At 37.6% G+C, this 19,032-nt stretch overlaps 3 protein-coding genes across 3 annotated transcripts in view; all 3 read right to left on the reverse strand.

Annotated features, from left to right (window-relative positions):
• Positions 1-19,032, reverse strand: part of fbp2 (fructose-1,6-bisphosphatase 2) — a 26,759-nt gene continuing 7,727 nt past the window's right edge. Inside the window, exons 3-7 of the mRNA XM_067571650.1 lie at positions 11,103-11,195; positions 9,672-9,812; positions 8,465-8,602; positions 2,528-2,647; positions 1-313 (exon numbers count right to left, since the gene is read on the reverse strand). Of these exons, the coding sequence (XP_067427751.1) occupies positions 128-313; positions 2,528-2,647; positions 8,465-8,602; positions 9,672-9,812; positions 11,103-11,195 (678 nt within the window). The 3' untranslated portion in view covers positions 1-127. The remainder of the gene's footprint in view (positions 314-2,527; positions 2,648-8,464; positions 8,603-9,671; positions 9,813-11,102; positions 11,196-19,032) is intronic.
• LOC137168859 (zinc-binding protein A33-like) lies at positions 12,238-14,524 on the reverse strand (the record flags this gene model as incomplete). The annotated part of the gene is made up of 1 exon (XM_067571686.1): positions 12,238-14,524. A coding segment is annotated over one exon (1,428 nt), but the record flags the coding sequence as incomplete, so codon positions are not given.
• Positions 14,527-18,948, reverse strand: LOC137168824 (zinc-binding protein A33-like). Its single transcript, XM_067571626.1, has one exon. It carries the CDS (start codon positions 17,832-17,834, stop codon positions 16,416-16,418), a length of 1,419 nt encoding a protein of 472 aa, XP_067427727.1. The 5' UTR covers positions 17,835-18,948; the 3' UTR covers positions 14,527-16,415.

A 19,032-nucleotide genomic window follows, 5' to 3' on the forward strand; every position in this document is an offset into this window, starting at 1 on the left:
TTCCAAGTATCACAGTGAATAGTTTTGGCAGCTTGTTACGTCAAGATCACAAAACATTTCCTTGTGATGTGCAGATCTGGTTTCTTTCTTTTTGTACAATTGTTAACTGTTCGGAGAAGTCAGACGTTTACGAATGCTTCTTGACAAAGGTCAGGAACTCGTTGACGTCATCGGGAGAGCCGACGATGAAGGGCACCCTGCAGTGGAGGGCGTCGGGCTGGACTTCCAGAACCCTCTGGGTGCCGGTGGTGGCGATGCCTCCCGCCTGCTCGATGACGAAGGCGATGGGGTTGCACTCATACAGCAGCCGCAGCTTTGGGGAGAGATTTTAGAGGAGAAAACCCATCAGTTTTACATTCATTAGGATGTTTTTTAGTAGCACAATTCCTTTTTAACAACTTTGTTCAGCCAGCAGCATGAATCAATCAATCAATCAAACTTTATTTATATATAAAGCACCTTTCATCAACTTCAACTTGCATGATTTACAAGTGATTAACAAGAAAAATGTCGATATTGTCACGTCCTCTCAGATGCTCTGGAGGCTGTTCCAGCGACTCGGAGAGTAACGGCTGAAAGCAGCATCACTGAAGGTTTTTGTTCTGCTTTGTGGAAGAGCTAAAAGAGAAGAACCGGAGGATCTGAGGGGCCCTCCTGGTTCATAAACCAAAAGCTTTTCTTAGAGGTAGTCTGGTGCGCGGCAAAGTAGTGCCTTACAAACTAATAAAAGGATTTTAAAATCAACCAGTGTTACAACCAGTGTTGTAACCAGTGTAAGAGACTTTAAAATAGGTGTAATGTGCGCTCTCCTTACATCTAATGTGCAACGTATTACCGATAGTGTTTGATTTCGCTTCAGCATCAAGACCTCACCACATCTGTACAAGGAAGTATATCACATGATGATTCTGAGACCTGGTTGTGGAGGTTTTGTACATGTGGTTTGCTAAAAATATTTTCTCAAGGTAGCTGAGTTTACACCGTTTCACTTCCTAATAAGCACTGATTGACATATAGGTTAAAAAGAAATATGAAAGTTTTTATGGTTTTTTAAATATAGTCACTGTTTCTCCATTTGGGGGTGTTTCACCTGCAATCGTTGAGGTTTCGAGGTAACATATAATCACTGTTTCTACATACTTGTAATGACTCTGTCAGTGTGAATCAGGTCCAAACTACAGCTTGAAACAGTCAATTAAGCACTGTTGATCATATAATAGGTTTCATAACAACTCTCATACTGTATATCCGGTATGTAACACTAACACAGGGGTCAGTAATGGCACCTGGGTCATTATCAGACATGCTGTGTGCAGCGTTGAGGTCAAAGGACAAATTATGTGGTGATATGTAAGCTGTGGATCCATCTCAACTACATGCACTTCAAAATGAGTATTTGAATGTTTTGTTTGTGATTTGATAAATTAGTAAAATATTGTTACAGCTGTGAATTATTATTTCCAGGATAAATGGATCACTGAGTCATGGAAAGGTGTAAAAGGCTGTAGTTTATCTTTATGAGCAGCCATGACTGTCCCTGAGCTTTATTTATCACAGGACAAGAAAACACCTCCAATATCAGGTTGCATTATCACAAGACGGCCAGTATCGCCTGTCATTCGGGGTATGTGTGTCAGTTAAAGGCCAAAAATCAGAGGCTCATAATCAGCAGAGTCACGTTATTCATCTGTCACTGACTGATTGTGAAACAGAGAAAAAAAAAGGTTAAATAACAGAAGTCTTTGTCTTTGTGAGAGTGAGCTGCTGAGGCCCGTTGTGAAACTTGTGGTCTTCACAGGTGACTCTGCAGCATCTGGCTCATTAACGTACCAGTTTGCGTCACTGGTTCCACACCTGACTTTCTGGTGTATTGGTTAAGGCCTACAAGTTTGACACACAAGTTTTGTTGTTCAAGGCTCATCATTTGTGAGCGTAAGGCAAATTTTTCTACACTAAAATTTACGTCCTGTAAAAACTATACTTTAGAATTCAGAATACCAACTGGTATTTCACAAGTATTTAAAGGAATAGTTCAATAGTTTATGCTTATTTGCTTTCTTGGTGAGAGTTAGATAAAAAGGTTGATTAGTAGAGAAACTATGAAGCTACGGCCAGCAGCCGACACATAATCCCCCTTAAAACCACGTCATGTTGTTTTTACACTCAGGGTTTTGTACGGATTAAACAAAGAAGATATAATGTGTTAATTGGTGACATTTAGAGGAGCTGGAAGGCAGGTTTTGTTACCTCCAGCCAGTCAGGCTACCTGTTTCCCCCCGTTTCCAGTCTTCATGCTAAGCTAAGCTAACGGCTGCTGGCTGTAGCTTCATATTGACTGTACAGACATGACAGAGGTATCAATTATCTTTTGGCAAGAAAGCAAATTAGCATATGTCAAATTATGCCTTAAACTGTTTAAGGTGGACTGTATAGTTTTTTGTGAAATCCATAAACCATGTGTAGAGTTAAGTCTGCTGGCAGTGGTGACGTTTCAGTAGGGTTGCTTGGTGGAGGTGTCATAGGTTACCTTTCCCTTGGGGCTCTTCTCATTGGCGGGGTACAGGAAGATTCCTCCATAGCAGATGGTGCGGTGAACATCTGAGACCATAGAGCCGACGTACCGGGCTCCGTAGGGGGCGCCGCCATCCTGCAGGGAGGGGAGGCCACATTTAAGATATTATTATTATTACTTTTATTCTATTTGCAACAACAAAGACACAGGAACGACATACAGAGAGGAAGGTAGGGGTGGATACAGGTGTAGATTATTGAAACAGATTAACTGTAGATGTGCAGGGAGAAGATGTGAATGATTGATTTGAAAAGTATTTGTGATATTATTGATATTTGTGCAGCAGTGATAGTAGAAACGAACAAAAGGACGGTCGGCAGAAAATTCAAAAAATGGGCAGATGAATGAGTAGATAAATAAATAAATAGAAACGAATGAGAGGAGAAAGAAATTGTGTTTGTGTGAGTGTGTTTCCACTTGTATGTTTGCCTCTAAAGAGTGTTTCCTGTTTGTGTTTGCGCATTTGAGATATTCATGCATGGAGTGAGGAATGTTTTTGATAAATGTCGTGTCTCATATTTGCAGCGTGACTGTGGCAACAGTTTCAGCTCATCTCTGTGTTTTATATTCTGCCAAAGACAGAGTTTTCATGGTCCATCAGCCCTTTTACACAGTAGGTCCAAAAACTCCCAAGATCCAAGATTTGTGTTTAACTAAACTCACAACTTTTACGTGTTTTAGTGTAATTAAGAACAGGAATCCAACACTTTTTTGGTGCCGACTGAAATGTGTCTGCAGCACAGCCTGTTGAAATTTGTCATAAAAACTTGCTGGCATGAAATAATCTGACTCGTAGTCTTGGTTGCTTATTCTTTAATAAGATATTTACAGATTTAAATCATATTAATTTGGCGCTTTTAGACTTTATATTATTTAGACAAAGCTGCTTGTGTGTAGACAACATTCAACATTTGAGAATGTTGGAGGAAAAAACGTCAAAGTAAAACATTTTTTTAATGTACAGAAACTCTGTATCGTATCAGCGTTAATATTAAAAATATAAAACCACACACGGCTCTATTTATAATTCACATTAAGGTGATTCTTCATGTATCAAACACTCCCTGCAGGCTCCACAGTTGACAGTTTGTCTGTATTCAAATCAGTCACAATGGATTCAAACGGTCACAAGTTTTCATGGTGGAGAAAAAAATCAAAACATCCACAGAAAACTAATGCAGTATAATCAACCTGATCTCCTCTGTGCACCCGTCTGCTCAGTATATCAAAACTCTAATATGACAAATATATTTGGCTGTACAGAGATTTTTATACTGAAATAAGGCATCAGAGTATCTGTTTACTAGTCGGGTTCATTAAAGTCTTTTCTCCATGTTTCCTTCTCAAGACTGTGTGATAATTGATTGTTTAAGGGCTGTTGTCTGATGTTCTTATCTGAAGTGACTTTTCATAATCGAGACATGCCAATGGCCTCAAGAAAACAGGGTCATTGATTTAAAACACACACACACACACACACATACACACACACACACACACACACACACACACACACACACACAGACACACACACACACACACACACATACACTGCAGGCTGTCACTTCTAAACATAGATGTTACATAAAGTGGTCTTGTGTCCTTTAAAGATGTTTTCAAATGTTCAAGGAAAAAAGAATCTTTTAATCATGAAATCCCATAAAAGTTTAGATAATTCTGCAAAGCTCTGCACCAGTTTGGTCTTTTTCAAACACACCAACACTACAGAGGTTGAGGTTTTACTCAAAAACACTTCAAAACTACAAATAGGTTAATGTTGGAGAAAATGCAAACAATGTTAAATCTGTGTTTAAGTGGTTTAAAAGACTAAGACAGCATATTCTACAAAGAAATTCAGTGATGGAGCTCAGCTTGTATTGTAATTTGTTACTTTTAATCTGTTTCAACAAGTTTTTATTGTTCGATTATGGTAATTTTAAGGTTTAGGTAAGTTTTTACCATTTGTCTCAAGTCTTAAGTACGGTCATACAATATAAACATACTGCTCACCAAATAAAGGCTTGTTTGAAGTCTTGTGTATTAGTTACTGGTTTGCTTATATCGATGGCCGAGTGCAAAACCTCCTATCTGAAAAATGCACTTTTTTGAGAAAACATTTCAACAACAAGGCAATTCAAAGTGCTTTACATAGAACATAAAAGGCATTAAAACAGAATATAAAAGCAACACAAGTAAAAAGACATATAAAAACTAACTAACCCTAACTCTAACCCTGATTAAAAAGTGTTAAATTTGGAAATAAAAAGCGGCTAAAAAGGGAATAAGACAAGAGAATAAAAGTAACAGTGTGGTGTAACCATACAAACCATACAAATAACCATACAAAGATACCGTAAACAACACCACATAATATAGTATTATAGTCCAAAAACAGTGTGTTATGTATGGAGTATCCTTAACAAATAGCATTCTGCAACAAAAGTGCATTTTTCAGATAGGAGGTTTTGCTTTTCGGCCATCGATATGGACTTGGTTGTTTCAAAGTTTAAAATGGTTTGGAAATCAGAGTGCTTGATAAAGGTGGTATTAGCACATTAATTATTAAGTTTAAATGACTATATACATACAACTGGCCTGACAGGAAGCTCATTTTAAAGTTGCAGCTTAAGCAGATCTACTTTGTTCAGAGATCATGATGTGTTTTGCCGTCATGACCTGCTGGCTGAGGTAAAGCTGAACAGCAAACATCTGACAGCTCAAAGTCCATCTGCAGCAGCTGGAAAGTATGTCAGCCTGGTTAAGAAACCGCTTTTACACAAACATGCTAAAACAGTCTGTCCAGAACTTCAAGATCACTGTTTGGATATGAAAAAGTCTGGTTTTAATAATGGTTTGATTTGTGGATGTTATTCAAAGACCTTCTATAGTTTCACTGACTGACTCCAATGTTCAGCAGACTTAAAGTCTTGTAATAATACAGAGAGGTAGAGTTGCCCTGAAAGTGAGCTCCAGGTTCAGACCGGCACAACATGATGCAGAGTCATGTGCTTGCTGAGTCACATCCCAGTCATCCTAAATGGAAGGGTGTGTGTGCGTGCATAGTATATCCTGAAAGCAGACCCCTACAAAAGTATGCAACACTCACAAACACTCACACACACTCAGAGAAAAAAAAACACATCCAGCTGCCAGCAGATGAGACAGCAGGAAACGTCCTAAAATAAAGGAAGAGAACATGAAAAACAGGGAGCCAGCAGCGAGAAACTGAGAGTTTTCGAGAGGATGATCTGTATGAAAATGATCTTCAGACAAACAAAACATGTCCTTAAAGCTTATAAGCGCTGAGAGAGAAGTCTGAATTACTGGTCATGTGTTGTTGCCCTGACTGTTGCACGGTTTGTTTTTCTTCAGGGAGTTTGTAACCTAACCAATGTATTAAGTGCATTAGTATTAGACAGCCATCTAGTGTTAAAATCACCTCTGCTTAAAACATAATGTTCATCATCTGACTTTTCCGGTGAAAATCCAACAAAGAAAAGCAAATGATCAGATTCTACATTAATGTTGAGACTCTGACAGATGGTGAAGTTTTGTGAAGTTATGAAATGATTTGTGTTACAGGATGAAAACTGTGCAAAAGTAGCTAGTATTATTATAATGTCTATTTTTCCTGAGTTGCCAGCTGCAGCTTTTTGTTCCATCAGGTGACTAAATGAAAACTGCTGCGTATTAGACGACACCTGCTTTTGAAAAACTAGCAAAGGTGCTTGATACTAAAGCTGAGCTATTTAAAAAAAAAAAAAAAAAAAAAGGATCCCACCTTTACACTTCATCTAATACTGTCCCATGAGTTTATTCAGCAGGTTTTTGCTATTTCAAAAACCTTACGCGCATGTGACCGTGAGTAACATTGTGGTTACCTTTGCATGCTGATGCACTGGGCTGGGTCATAATGATTATGTGAAATGTGGCATGATGATGAGTGTTCAACCAGAGTTGTGTCTAGATGTTATTGATAGATGATACAGAGGCAAAAATTTACAGTAGTTCTTGTATATTTTCACAGCTACAATACTACAATTTCTCCAAAATGTAATGACAAGCTGTAAAAGGCTCTGAAACAATAATTATACTAATTATACTAGTATGAAACACTAAAGCTTAAAATTGATTTTGATAAGTGTTTGTTTTTGCTTGTTTTGTAGCACACTTTTAACTGCAATTTATGTATGAAAGCTGCTATATAAGTAAATCTAGAGTTATTTTATCATTTTATGTTAAGGAATATCTTTAATGCCATACAGGAACACATGGCGACCAGTGTAAGCGAGCGTTGGTGTGAGTGGCAGATTTAAACAATTTGCCGTGTGTATTGAGCCATATTTCTGTGGAAATGTTTGGAACATACTGAACCTTTTGGACAGAGGAGGAGTGATTTATGCTGCAAGAGTGGTTTGAAAAACAACAAACTTTTAAGAGCCACGTTTGAAGACTACATGCAGTGTTTGATACCCAACATTTAAGTTTACGTGGGTTAATCCTTTAATCTCAAAGTATAGTTGAGGCCTGGCTAATTGGCTATTCAATGAAAATAAAAGTTATTACAGATTTTACAGGCTGATTTTGTCTAACTGTAGTCAAGAAGAAACCTCAGAGGATATTATGATATTTCATAAAAGCCCAGTATATCAGCAATGCATATACGGGTCAGACTGACGCCTGATGACCAAACAAACTCCGGGGTCATCGTTTGTGACTGTGCAAGAGAAATGCTGAGTCTGCACATGAGTTTCCAGATGAGACGCTGCAGTTTCCTGGAGAACAGGATGTTTCCTGCAGCAGCTGCGTTGCCATCCCGCAGCTCAGCTGACCCTGCAGCCGCCACTCGTCCTGCCTGAGCGAGCTGTCACGCTCAACTGACAACTGTCAATCACATGTCTGGGTCAGGATGGTTACTCTTTGTCCTCTCTGCCTGTGGTATCTGCTTTCATAAAGCATCTTTAACATCTTAAACCAAAGTTTTTACCCTGTTGCACTTAGAGATACATAACACATTTCAACTGAAATTGCTCCTTGTTAGTGAGTTTACTACAGCATAGTCACTTTCTGTCTAACTGTAAAATGTAAAATTAACCACTGAAACAACAGTGAAACACTAATAATCAGTTATTGACCTCACTCTCACTCAGTCTATTTGAGCTGCAGCGCACAATATGATTGACCAATCAGATTTTAACTGTTGCAAGTACACATAATAAAAAAACTGAAAAGAAGTAAAATTCTGTATTTTAGCAGAAAAATTAAGGACAATTATTTAGACAAAAACAGTAAAAATGGTAATATAAGCTTCTCTTCTTGATGTTTAAATCAACTTTAGATTATTTCTGCTATAGATTTATGTACATTTGCTAAACCATACATTTGCATAACCTATATATACATATATATATATATATATATATATATATATATATATATATATATATATATATATATATATATATACTGTGTATCTGTATCTTTATTCTCCTGGATTTTCTTTCTTTTCTATTCATCTCTTGGGTAAGACGCTGTATCATATAACATCATATCATATCATATAACAGAGTGTATTAACGATCAGATCAGAGTATATCTGTGCTACCAAACATGTAAACTCATTTTACCAGAGCAAACGCTTCATCAGGACTCACATAATGAGTTTGAGAAGTCGTTGTTGTTTGAAATCCTGCCTCAGGACGGAGCGGAAGTACAACTGTGTGTCAGCAAAAACATATATCTGCTGTGCAGCTTTGGTTCAACGTATCAGATTCAAAACTACAAACGCAAAGTAAAAGAACCTGATCCGCGTCACAACTTTGGCTAAAATTAAACAGGAAGACTTGCATGCGTGTGTCAGAAGTTTGTTTACTCTGGAAGTTGTTTAATTACCTCGGGGTACTTCTTGTGCTTTAGGTACTCGTTGATGGAGGGGTGGAAGTATTTGGCGTAGCCCTCGTTCAGACTGTAGATCTTTCCTTTTGGCTTGATCTTCACATTTTTTTCAGTCAGGATGAACTCGCCAACAGCCTGAGAAAATCAAACATAAAGTTCAGGTGTGACAATCCCAGAAAGAACATAAGACAAGTCTGACACAACTCAGTTTAATCAATTAGGCAGAGAAGTTAAATTTATAATCATAATGGGGTTTAAAAACACATGGAAAAAGGCAGCATATCATACACAACTATAAATCAGGGCAGCAGAAAATGGATTAAATAAATAAAGGCTAAAAAAGGCACTAAGGAATGCAAAAATACTGTATTTGTCTTGTACAAGAGGCCTCATCGTTGCTTTTTCATAATAAATAATCAAATTACTTATTTCAACTCATCAATTCATCAGTTTTGATAGAAAGAAAAACATTTAAAACAACCTTACGAGCTTGTTATGAAGAAGTCTGAAAAAAATGTTTATTTATTTATTGTATCACAACTATATACTGCCAACCCTACATGTAATGACATTATTGACATCAAGGAGAGCAGGACCAACATTATTCTCATCAGGCCTCAAGACCGCTTTAGTGGTTTTTGAATGGCATGACTGGTAATTAAGAGCACCACGGTCAGGTGTCCTCAGTATTGATGCATAACAACAACAAGATTACTTGCAAACATACACTGAACCTTTTTATCCTATAAAGACTAAAGCTGATTTTCCACCGCCGAAATCCCACGACTGAGAAAAACAATATGATATGTGTAAATCCTTGTGTGAGTTAAAAAACCTTAACTGGGGGCTCAGCTTTGGTCATTTTATACAACATAATGATTTATATTTAATTCCCTATAGAGTTATACAAGGATGGATAAAGTGGCATACATTACACACTTTGTAATGCCAAATAAAAAGGATTTATGTGCGTTTACAGTCTTCTTCCTCCCTGTTTGCACTGTGGAGACGTGCAGGATAATATCTGTTATGTCAGATGAAAGCAGCTACAGGGCAATAAAACCATATAACAGTAAAGAAAAGACAATAAGAGACACAAAGGGAGAGTGTATCTCATCCCTTCTTGTCATTTTACCATCACAGTCTACATTTGACAACCAGAACGCTATTGAAAACTAAACAGTAGTGACACTGAAGTACTCACAGGGTCCAGCGTGAAGAAGTTGAGGCCGGCGCCGGTGCTGATGGCCACCAGGGTGGCGCTGCCGTACAGGGCATAGCCCGCACACACGATGTTTTTGCCCTGCTGCAGGGCATCTTTCTCTGTGGGCTCTCCTTCTGTTACCTAAACATCACAACGGGGGGGAGGGGGGGTAAACCAACACAGAGCAGAAACATGAACATCGGCGTCCTTCACACTGTTTTCTACAGTTATGCAGACACAGAGGAGAGTCTGCCTTAAGAGATGGATGATTGTATGCAAATACGAAACAGCCATAATGGTTCAATCAAAAGCAATACTGAAGGTGCTGAACTGGACTTTGTAACATAAGTGAAGTTCAGAATTTAATGAAGCTTTCTTACAGTAGATCTATGGAGAAGTGTCTGTTGTACAGGCAATGAGAACACCACCAGAACATCTATTATCACTAATATATTATTGCTTGACATTACAGATGAGGAAATTCAGAGTAAGTATGTAATAAGAAAGAAAAAGTGAGCTATGGTATTGTATTGTATATCCAGCTATACTTGACAACACTGCGTATCAATAAATTCAAGTTCATAATGAAAATATACAAAATGAAGCAAAGCAAAACTACAACTACAAACTACATTTATATACGTATTATGTTTAATATGACTAATATGTAAAACTTACATTTCTTCAATATTTAAAACTTGCCAGGCAAATAAAACAGACCTTGCTTCTACAATTAAACGACTCCCTTTGATTTATTACAAATCTGTATTAGCGGCACAGCGGCGCTATCTTGTGCCCACAATGTGTTACTGCATATTCAAGCTGCATATTTACACTAATATCCAAATATAGAACCATAAAACTGTCCTGAGACTCACATATTCACATATTGAAATATTTTATGAATGTAGTTCTGTCTTAATTTTGTTGTTATTCAAAACATAGAATAAGATCAGCTGAACTATATTTGTTTGTTGCTGTTTTTCTCTAAATGTATTTTTTATTTCAAGTCATCCCTACTTCTTTTGCATATAGAACTGTTGAAGTTTAAAAGTAAAATTGCATAAAATCAAACCTGCTTATTGAAATAAACACATTCAGAGGAGCGAATATTCACAATGATCCATCATCAACAGACTCAGCATTTCAAACAGTTTACGTAACACTCATCTCAGCACTTAATTCAAACAGATGCGTGTTATGTAAAGTGAAAACAGTTTTGCTGCAGGGGTTTTCTTTACTTTCCTGTTCCTACATCCTGTTTGTTTACCATGTGTGGAATTTCTTGATGTTTGAACCCCTGTTGCATAACTTTAAAAATTGGACAAAAAAATCCTTTTACCTTTTTACTCAACAGCAGCGAATATGAAAACATTTTGAAACCAGACTATTGTTTTTAGTGACTGGATGCTTTGTGTGTCTTTCACTGACCCGTTTGTAGATGGCAAAGATGGTGCCGATAGAAGCCAAACAGTCGATGTTACTGGAGCCGTCCAGAGGGTCAAAACAGACAACATACTTTCCCTGTGAGAAAATGAAAAAGAAATTACAAGAGGTTATTAAGAATTAAATTAAAGGAACTGTTCTACAAACAACAAATTTGATCAAATATCATCATATTTAATTGCATTATTTCACATTTCATTTGAGAAAATATGAGCAGCACTTGTGCACAGACGGACGGCAGGTTGATGCTTCTAATGTAGCTGCACAATAAGTCGACTTTAGTGTCAAATCTAACAGACAATCCAGTCAGAGACAACAGCAGTTTATCACTGTAGAATAAGAACCAGCTTCCATTATAATTATTGATCAGGGCTGCACAATTATGACTAAACTAATCATCCTGATTACAGTTTGAGATCATGATCATGATGTTGCTGCACAATTATTTTCCTCAGTGATTTGGGAATAAAATGATTCTCCTTCATTCATCTTATATCAGCATCTTAACTGTTTGCAGCCACATTCTTGATGAAATGAAATGCACCAACACCACTAATAAATCATTATTCTATATGAATGATCAGAGCTGAGTCATGATTGAAAATGATTAATTGTGCAGCCCTACATATAAACTAATGTCTGTCCTACTCTAGTCTCTTGAGGTCAGTGAGCTCTGCTGCCTTCCTGTCAGCTGTTTAGTCAGATGAAGCTTTACTGAGATAAACTGGAGCCTCTGTGTTCACTCTGAACCTCTGCTATCTTCTTTCTCCAGCCAGTGACTAAGTTGCACTGACAACACTGAGTTGGCTTCTCCTCGTAGGGTGTCTTTCACTCTTTTTTTCCCTGGTCACTCTGTTTCCAACCTTCTTCAATCATTTCTCTGCAGTTGGCTCTTTCTAGTTTCCCTTTGTCTCTTTTTGTCAGTTTGGGTTTCTTCTGTATAATAATATTGATCCTCTAGTTCTCTGATTCTTCAGATTATTGCTCTGTTCTCTTACGTGCTACATGTGTTTCTCTAACTTCAAGAAAATGTGTTAAAGGTGTTATCAATAAAATGACAATTTAAATAGAAACGTGAATGTCTTTCTGTGTTTACAGACACATAAAACTGCAACACAGCTTTGATTTTGATTTTTATTGACAGAAGTAACCCAGGAAATCATTTAACTCTTGTTTTGATCAGGACATTTGTTCACCAGGTAGAAAACATACAACTTTTTGAATAAGTCATAGATCGAAGACACAGTTAATCAGTGTAAATCCTGACATTCATTCAGCACAGACTCACATGTGCTGAATGATGCAATGATGCAAATGTTTGAGAATAAAGAAATAAATGCTGAAACAGAAAGATGAATGTGATCACTACTAACAAATTTAAATTCTACAGTTCAACATGAGGATGAGGCTTTACAGTCAATCTTTGTTAATACATATTAATTGGAATGAAGATCAATCATTTTTGCTTTGATCTACATAATCTTTAGGTCAATATTTGATGAACTTCTTCAATTTTTGGCAATTTTAGGCTGCTGTAATTGAGACTGAACCTTGAAGAAAGAAATGAAAAACTCTCTAACATTAATTTCAGCAAGAATTGTTTAAGTTAAAGTATCAAAAATCAGGAAAGAGATTAATTTTGTTCTCATGGATAAAACTGAATGAACATATAGAAAAGGTTTGACAATCAGTAGATACACATGGTAAATAAAGAATAGGTGAATTATTACATCAGAATTCCCTGTTTGGTCCATTCTGCACAATGAACATGTTTTTTTTCTATTTTAAAAAGAAAAAATTGGTAAAAAGTCTGAATGTATTATTACGAATGCATTTCGAGAAAGTTTACTTCACTGAATTACTTGCATAATTAAAACATAAAAGTTAATGTCAAATTCCCAACTCTCACTTATAAAGAACTAACTGATATTGACGAAAATACATCAGTAGATCTAATTATCCTCCTCAAATCAAATAAATCACATCTCACAAACCTCCCTGAACATCACAGAAATCTCAGTTTGACAGATTTTGATATCAGTGGTTTTAGCATCACCAGCCGGTCCAATATTGAAATAAGGGAAGAGTTTCTCAGTGAAAATGTCTCTGTGAGTGTAGATGTGAGTCATGTCTTCAGAGTCATAGAAGGATACGTCCCCCCTGTCATAGTCCAGCTGGACGCTGATCCTCTTCACTGGGACAGTCTTACCAGTTTCATCAATGTACTCTCCACTGTCATGGGATAAACACCAGAATCCACATTCTGGTGAAGCATTTGCCTCTCCTTTTTCAGCTGACTCTTTAGCCAAACCCATGAGCCAGACAGGATGGTCTCCCACCTCCACCTCCCAGCTGTGTTTCCCTGAGCTGAAGCCCTCAGAGCCCAGAACAGTGCGATACTTAGTGCATCTCTCTGGATTATCAGGGAGCTGCTGGTTTGTGTCTCCACGTCTCACACTGGTCAGATCATTAGACAGATAGAGATAGGGGCTGGCAGTGTTTGGGTCCAGAATGACAGGACTGAAGTGGACCTTCTCCTTCATCTTCTCCCAGACTCTGAAGGACAGGTTGCCCAGGTGTTTGGCCACATCTATCAGTGCTCCTGAGACCAGCTGTGGATCTGACAGTGAGCACTGGTCTCTGGCTCTGGTCTGAGTGGGTTTATAACTGCTGAGGAATGACACGTTGTGTTGCTGCAGGTCTTCTCCAACAGCAGAGATACTGTCTGACAGAGAGGAGATCTGCTCCTGAATCCTCTTCATCTCTCTGCTGATAGTCTTCCCCTTCTGCTCCTCTTCCTCCCTCAGAGCTGCCAGTCTGGACTCCTCTTCCTCTTTCAGGAACTGGTGGAGCTTGTTGAACTCTGCTCTGATCTGCTTCTCTGTGGACAACAGCTGACTCTTGGAGTGTTCAACCATTTCATTGTATGTTTCCTCCACTTGTTTGTATTTGTTCCTCTTGTCCTGTAGAGACTTTAAGTCAGATTTCAGCTGGTCCTTCAGGTTACTGACTGCTTGTTCTACAGGAACCAACTTGTGACTCTGGTGGAGAGAAAACTCACAGACAGGACACACAGCTCTCTGTTCATCCTCACAGAACCAATAAGGGACTTCTGGATGTTTATCACACACCACTTCCTCTTTCTCCTTTTCTTTCTCCGTCTCAGATGAATCGTTATTCTGCCTCTTAGCAAAGGAGTCAGCCAGGTCTTTGAGAGAAAGGTTGATGGATGGATAATCCTTTGAGGATTTTCTTTTACAAATGGGACAGTTTTTGTTTTTAGCTTGTTCCCAGAATTGTTGCAGACAGCTTGAACAGAAGCTGTGGTTGCAGGTCAGAGACACAGGATCTCTGAAAGTCTCTGAACACACATGGCAACTCAGGAAACTTTCAAAAAGAGCTCTTTCTTAGATTTCTAGATTTTCTTTAAGTTGTAGACTCACCAAGTTACAGTCCCTTCAACTTTCTCTGTTCAATCCTCCGACTGTGTGTTCTTCAGGAGAGTTTTCACTCTGTAATGTAACGGCGTCTGCGGTCTGTTCAACAATGTAAATCTACTTTCAGTTTCGTTTACTTGTTATGGGTGGAGAGCTGATTGAAATAAAACTGCCATTTGATTGTTACTCCACAAGATGGTGCTGTTTCTATGTTACAGATGTTAAAGGAATACTCCACCAAAAACCTACTTTATGTTTTAACTGTCAAACACTGAAAGCAAGTATGCTTAAAATGTTTATGTGAAAATAGTGCTGAAACAATTATAGTTGACTGACAAAACATTAATTCATAACAACTTCATCAACTGTTAAACAGTTAAAGTAATTTATCAAGGAAATGTGTTAAACATTTGCTGGTCTCAGCTTCTTAAATATGAGCTGCTTCTTTTCTTAGTTTTGCATCACTGTAAATTGAACATCTTAAGGCTGTTTCTTTTTATATGTGACTGTCTCAAAGTTTTATAGTCCGTTATCTTCCAACATGTATCACATGCCCTTTTAATGTCATTCCCTGCCTCTCTCTGTCTCTCTGTCTCTCTCTCTCTCTTGTTTCCTGTCATTTCCTAACTATCAATGTCCAATAAAGGAATAAAATATCCAAAAAACACTAACATTTTTCTTTTTACAAATATAGAAAAAAAGGTAACTGTGATCAGCATCATGTTGTTAGCTGTGGCTGTATATCTAATATTAATTTACTGGGTGGCTTTTTTAGTCAATTCTGATAAATTTATGAGTTGTCTGATAGTAACAGTAGTCAAGTGTATCATTCAATATGCAATATTAATTTAACAGATTAATGAGGACTGTGTAGTCATACGTCAAGGCAGCATTCAAGTCTGCTAGAACTTATTTTCAGTTTTATTGTATTCATGACTTAACTTATTACAACAGCTTTGACAAAACATTTCATAATCTTCAGTAGATCTTAAGAAGTTTACGCGTGTAGTATCTTATATGATTTGTGTTATGAATTGCTCCACTAAAAACAACCAGCTGAATATTTTTGTGTTATTACTGCTACTCTTAATTGACAGCTCATTAACAACCTTTAAAATCCACAGTTCAAAGTGAGGATCAGAGCTTTGTAGTCACTCTTTTATAATACATATTATTAGAAATGAAGATTGAATGTTTTTGAAGTATTTTTTTGTTTTATTTAATCAATTATGTTAAATCAATGAATAAAAACATAAACAGTTTAAAAGATAATAAAAAAATAGTGATTATGTGCAGCCCAAGCTGATCTACATGATCTTTAGGTCAATATTTGACAGACTTCTTTGATTTTCTTGCAATTTTGGGTCACTGGTATTTAGACTGAACCTTGAGAAAAGAAATGAAAAACTGTGCCTAATTATTTTCTTGAGTTAAAGTATCACAAATTAGGAAGAAGGTTTAGTTTGTTCTCATGGATCAAACTAAATGAATATATAGAAAAGATTTGAGAGTCAATAGTTATCTGTGTTTCATGATACAAATGGTAAATAAATGAGAAATGAATTATTACATCAGAATTCCCTGTTTGGTCCATTCTGCACCGTAAAACATGTTTATTATTTTAAAAACAAAACATTTGTAAAAAAAAAAAAAAAGTCTGAATGTATTATTATTAATGCATCTTGAGAAAGTTTACTTAACTGAATTACTTTAAAAACTTGCATAATTAAAACATAAAAGTTAAAGTCAAATCTGTGACTTTTGACTATAAAGAACTAACTGACATTGACAAAAATAAATCTATAGATCTAATTATCCTCCTCAAATCAAATAAATCACATCTCACAAACCTTCCTGAACATCACAGAGAAATCTCAGTTTGACAGATTTTGATATCAGTGGTTTTAGCATTACCAGACTTTCCAATATTGAAATAAGGGAAGAGTTTCTCAGTGAAAGTGTCTCTGTAAGTGCAGATGTGAGTCATGTCTTCAGGGTTGTGGAAGGACACCTCCCCCCTGTCATAGTCCAGCTGGACTCTGATCCTCCTCTTCACAGTGACAGTCTTACCAGCTCCATCAATGTATTCTCCACTGTCATGAGATAAACACCAGAATCCATATTCTGGTGAGGCGGGACACTCTCCCTTCCTGTCAGCTGACTCTTTAATCAAACCCATGAGCCAGCTAGGATGGTCTCCCACCTCCACCTCCCAGCTGTGTTTCCCTGAGCTGAAGCCCTCAGAGCCCAGAACAGTGGAATACTTAGTGCATCTCTCTGGATTATCAGGGAGCTGCTGGTTTGTGTCTTCACGTCTCACACTGGTCAGATCATCAGACAGATAGAGACGGGGATGTGCAGTGTTTGGGTCCAGAATGACAGGACTGAAGTGGACCTTCTCCTTCATCTTCTCCCAGACTCTGAAGGACAGGTTGCCCAGGTGTTTGGCCACATCTATCGGTGCTCCTGAGACCAGCTGTGGATCTGACAGTGAGCACTGGTCTCTGGCTCTGGTCTGAGTGGGTTTATAACTGCTGAGGAATGACACCTTGTGTTTCTGCAGGTCTTCTTCAACAGCAGAGATACTGTCTGACAGAGAGGAGATCTGCTCCTGAATCCTCTTCATCTCTCTGCTGATAGTCTTCCCCTTTTGCTCCTCTTCCTCCCTCAGAGCTGCCAGTCTGGACTCCTCTTCCTCTTTCAGGAACTGGTGGAGCTTGTTGAACTCTGCTCTGATCTGCTTCTCTGTGGACAACAGCTGCTTCTTGGAGTGTTCAACCACTTCATTGTATGTTTTCTCCACTTCTTCGTATTTGTCCCTCTTGTCCTGCAGAGACTCTAAGTCAGATTTCAGCTGGTCCTTCAGGTCACTGACTGCTTGTTCTACAGGAACCAACTTGTGACTCTGGTGGAGAGAAAACTCACAGACAGGACACACAGCTCTCTGTTCATCCTCACAGAACCAATAAGGGACTTCTGGATGTTTATCACACATCACTTCCTCTTTCTCCTTTTCTTTCTCCGTCTCAGATGAATCATTATTCTGCATCTTAGCAAAGGAGTCAGCCAGGTCTTTGAGAGAAAGGTTGATGGATGGATAATCCTTTGAGGATTTTCTTTTACAAATGGGACAGTTTTTGTTTTTAGCTTGTTCCCAGAATTTTTGCAGACAGCTTGAACAGAAGCTGTGGTTGCAGGTCAGAGACACAGGATCTCTGAAAGTCTCTGAACACACGTGGCAGTTTGGGTAACCTTCCAAAAGAGCAGCTTTCTCAGCCATTTGATCTGACAACCAAATTTTCTTTAAGTTGTAGACTCACCAAGTTACAGTCCCTTCAACTTTCTCTGTTCAATCCTCCGAGTGTGTGTTCTTCAGTAGAGATTTCACTCTGTAATGTCATGGCGTCTGCGCTCTGTTCAACACTGTAAATCTGCTTTCAGTTTCTTTCACCTGCGTCACAGATGAAAATCTTAAAGAAATAAAACTGCCACTTGATTGTATCTCCACCAGATAGTGCTGTTTCTATGTTACAGATGTTAAAGGAATACTCCACCAAAAACCTACTGAATGTTTTAACTTTCAAACACTGAAAGCGACTGTGCCTGAAATGTGTGTTTAAAATAGTGCTGACACAATTATATTTGACTGACAGAACATTAATTAACAATAACTTCATCAACCGTTAAATAGTTAAAGTAATTTATCAAGGAAAAGTGTTAAACATTTGCTGGTCTCAGCTTCTTAAATATGAGCTGCTTCTTTTCTTAATTTTGCATCACTGTAAATTGAACATCTTAAGGCTGTTTCTTTTTATATGTGACTGTCTCAAACTTTTATAGTCCGTTCTCTTCCAACATGTATCACATGCCCTTTTAATGTCATTCCCTGCCTCTCTCTCTCTCTCTCTCTCTCTCTCTCTCTCTGTCTTGTTTCCTGTCATTTCCTTACTACCGCTGTCCAATAAAGGCATAAAATATCAAAAAACACACTAACATTTTTTTTTAAATATAAATATAGAAAAAAAGGTAACTGTGATCAGCATCATGTTGTTAGCTGTGGCTGTATAACTTATATTAATTTACTGGGTGTTTTTTTTTTTTGGTCAATTCTGATTAATTTATGAGTTGTCTGAAAATAGCAGTAGTCAAGTGTATCATTCAATATGCAATATTAATTTAACAGATTAATGAGGACTGTGTAGTCATACGTCAAGGCAGCATTCAAGTCTGCTAGAACTTATTTTCAGTTTTATTGTATTCATGACTTAACTTATTACAACAGCTTTGACAAAACATTTCATAATCTTCAGTAGATCTTAAGAAGTTTACGAGTTTAGTATCTTATATGATTTGTGTTATGAATTGCTCCACTAAAAACAAACAGCTGAATATTTTGTGTTATTACTGCTACTCTTAATTGACAGCTCATTAACAATCTTTAAAATCCACAGTTCAACGTGAGGATCAGAGCTTTGTAG

Source organism: Thunnus thynnus, chromosome 2, assembly GCF_963924715.1.
Source record: "Thunnus thynnus chromosome 2, fThuThy2.1, whole genome shotgun sequence".
NCBI classification, from domain to species: domain Eukaryota; kingdom Metazoa; phylum Chordata; class Actinopteri; order Scombriformes; family Scombridae; genus Thunnus; species Thunnus thynnus.

Coding starts and splice junctions, on each gene's coding strand:
- LOC137168824 (XM_067571626.1), bottom strand. CDS start 17,834: ATGGCTGAGAAAGCTGCTCTTTTGGAAGGTTACCCAAACTGCCACGTG.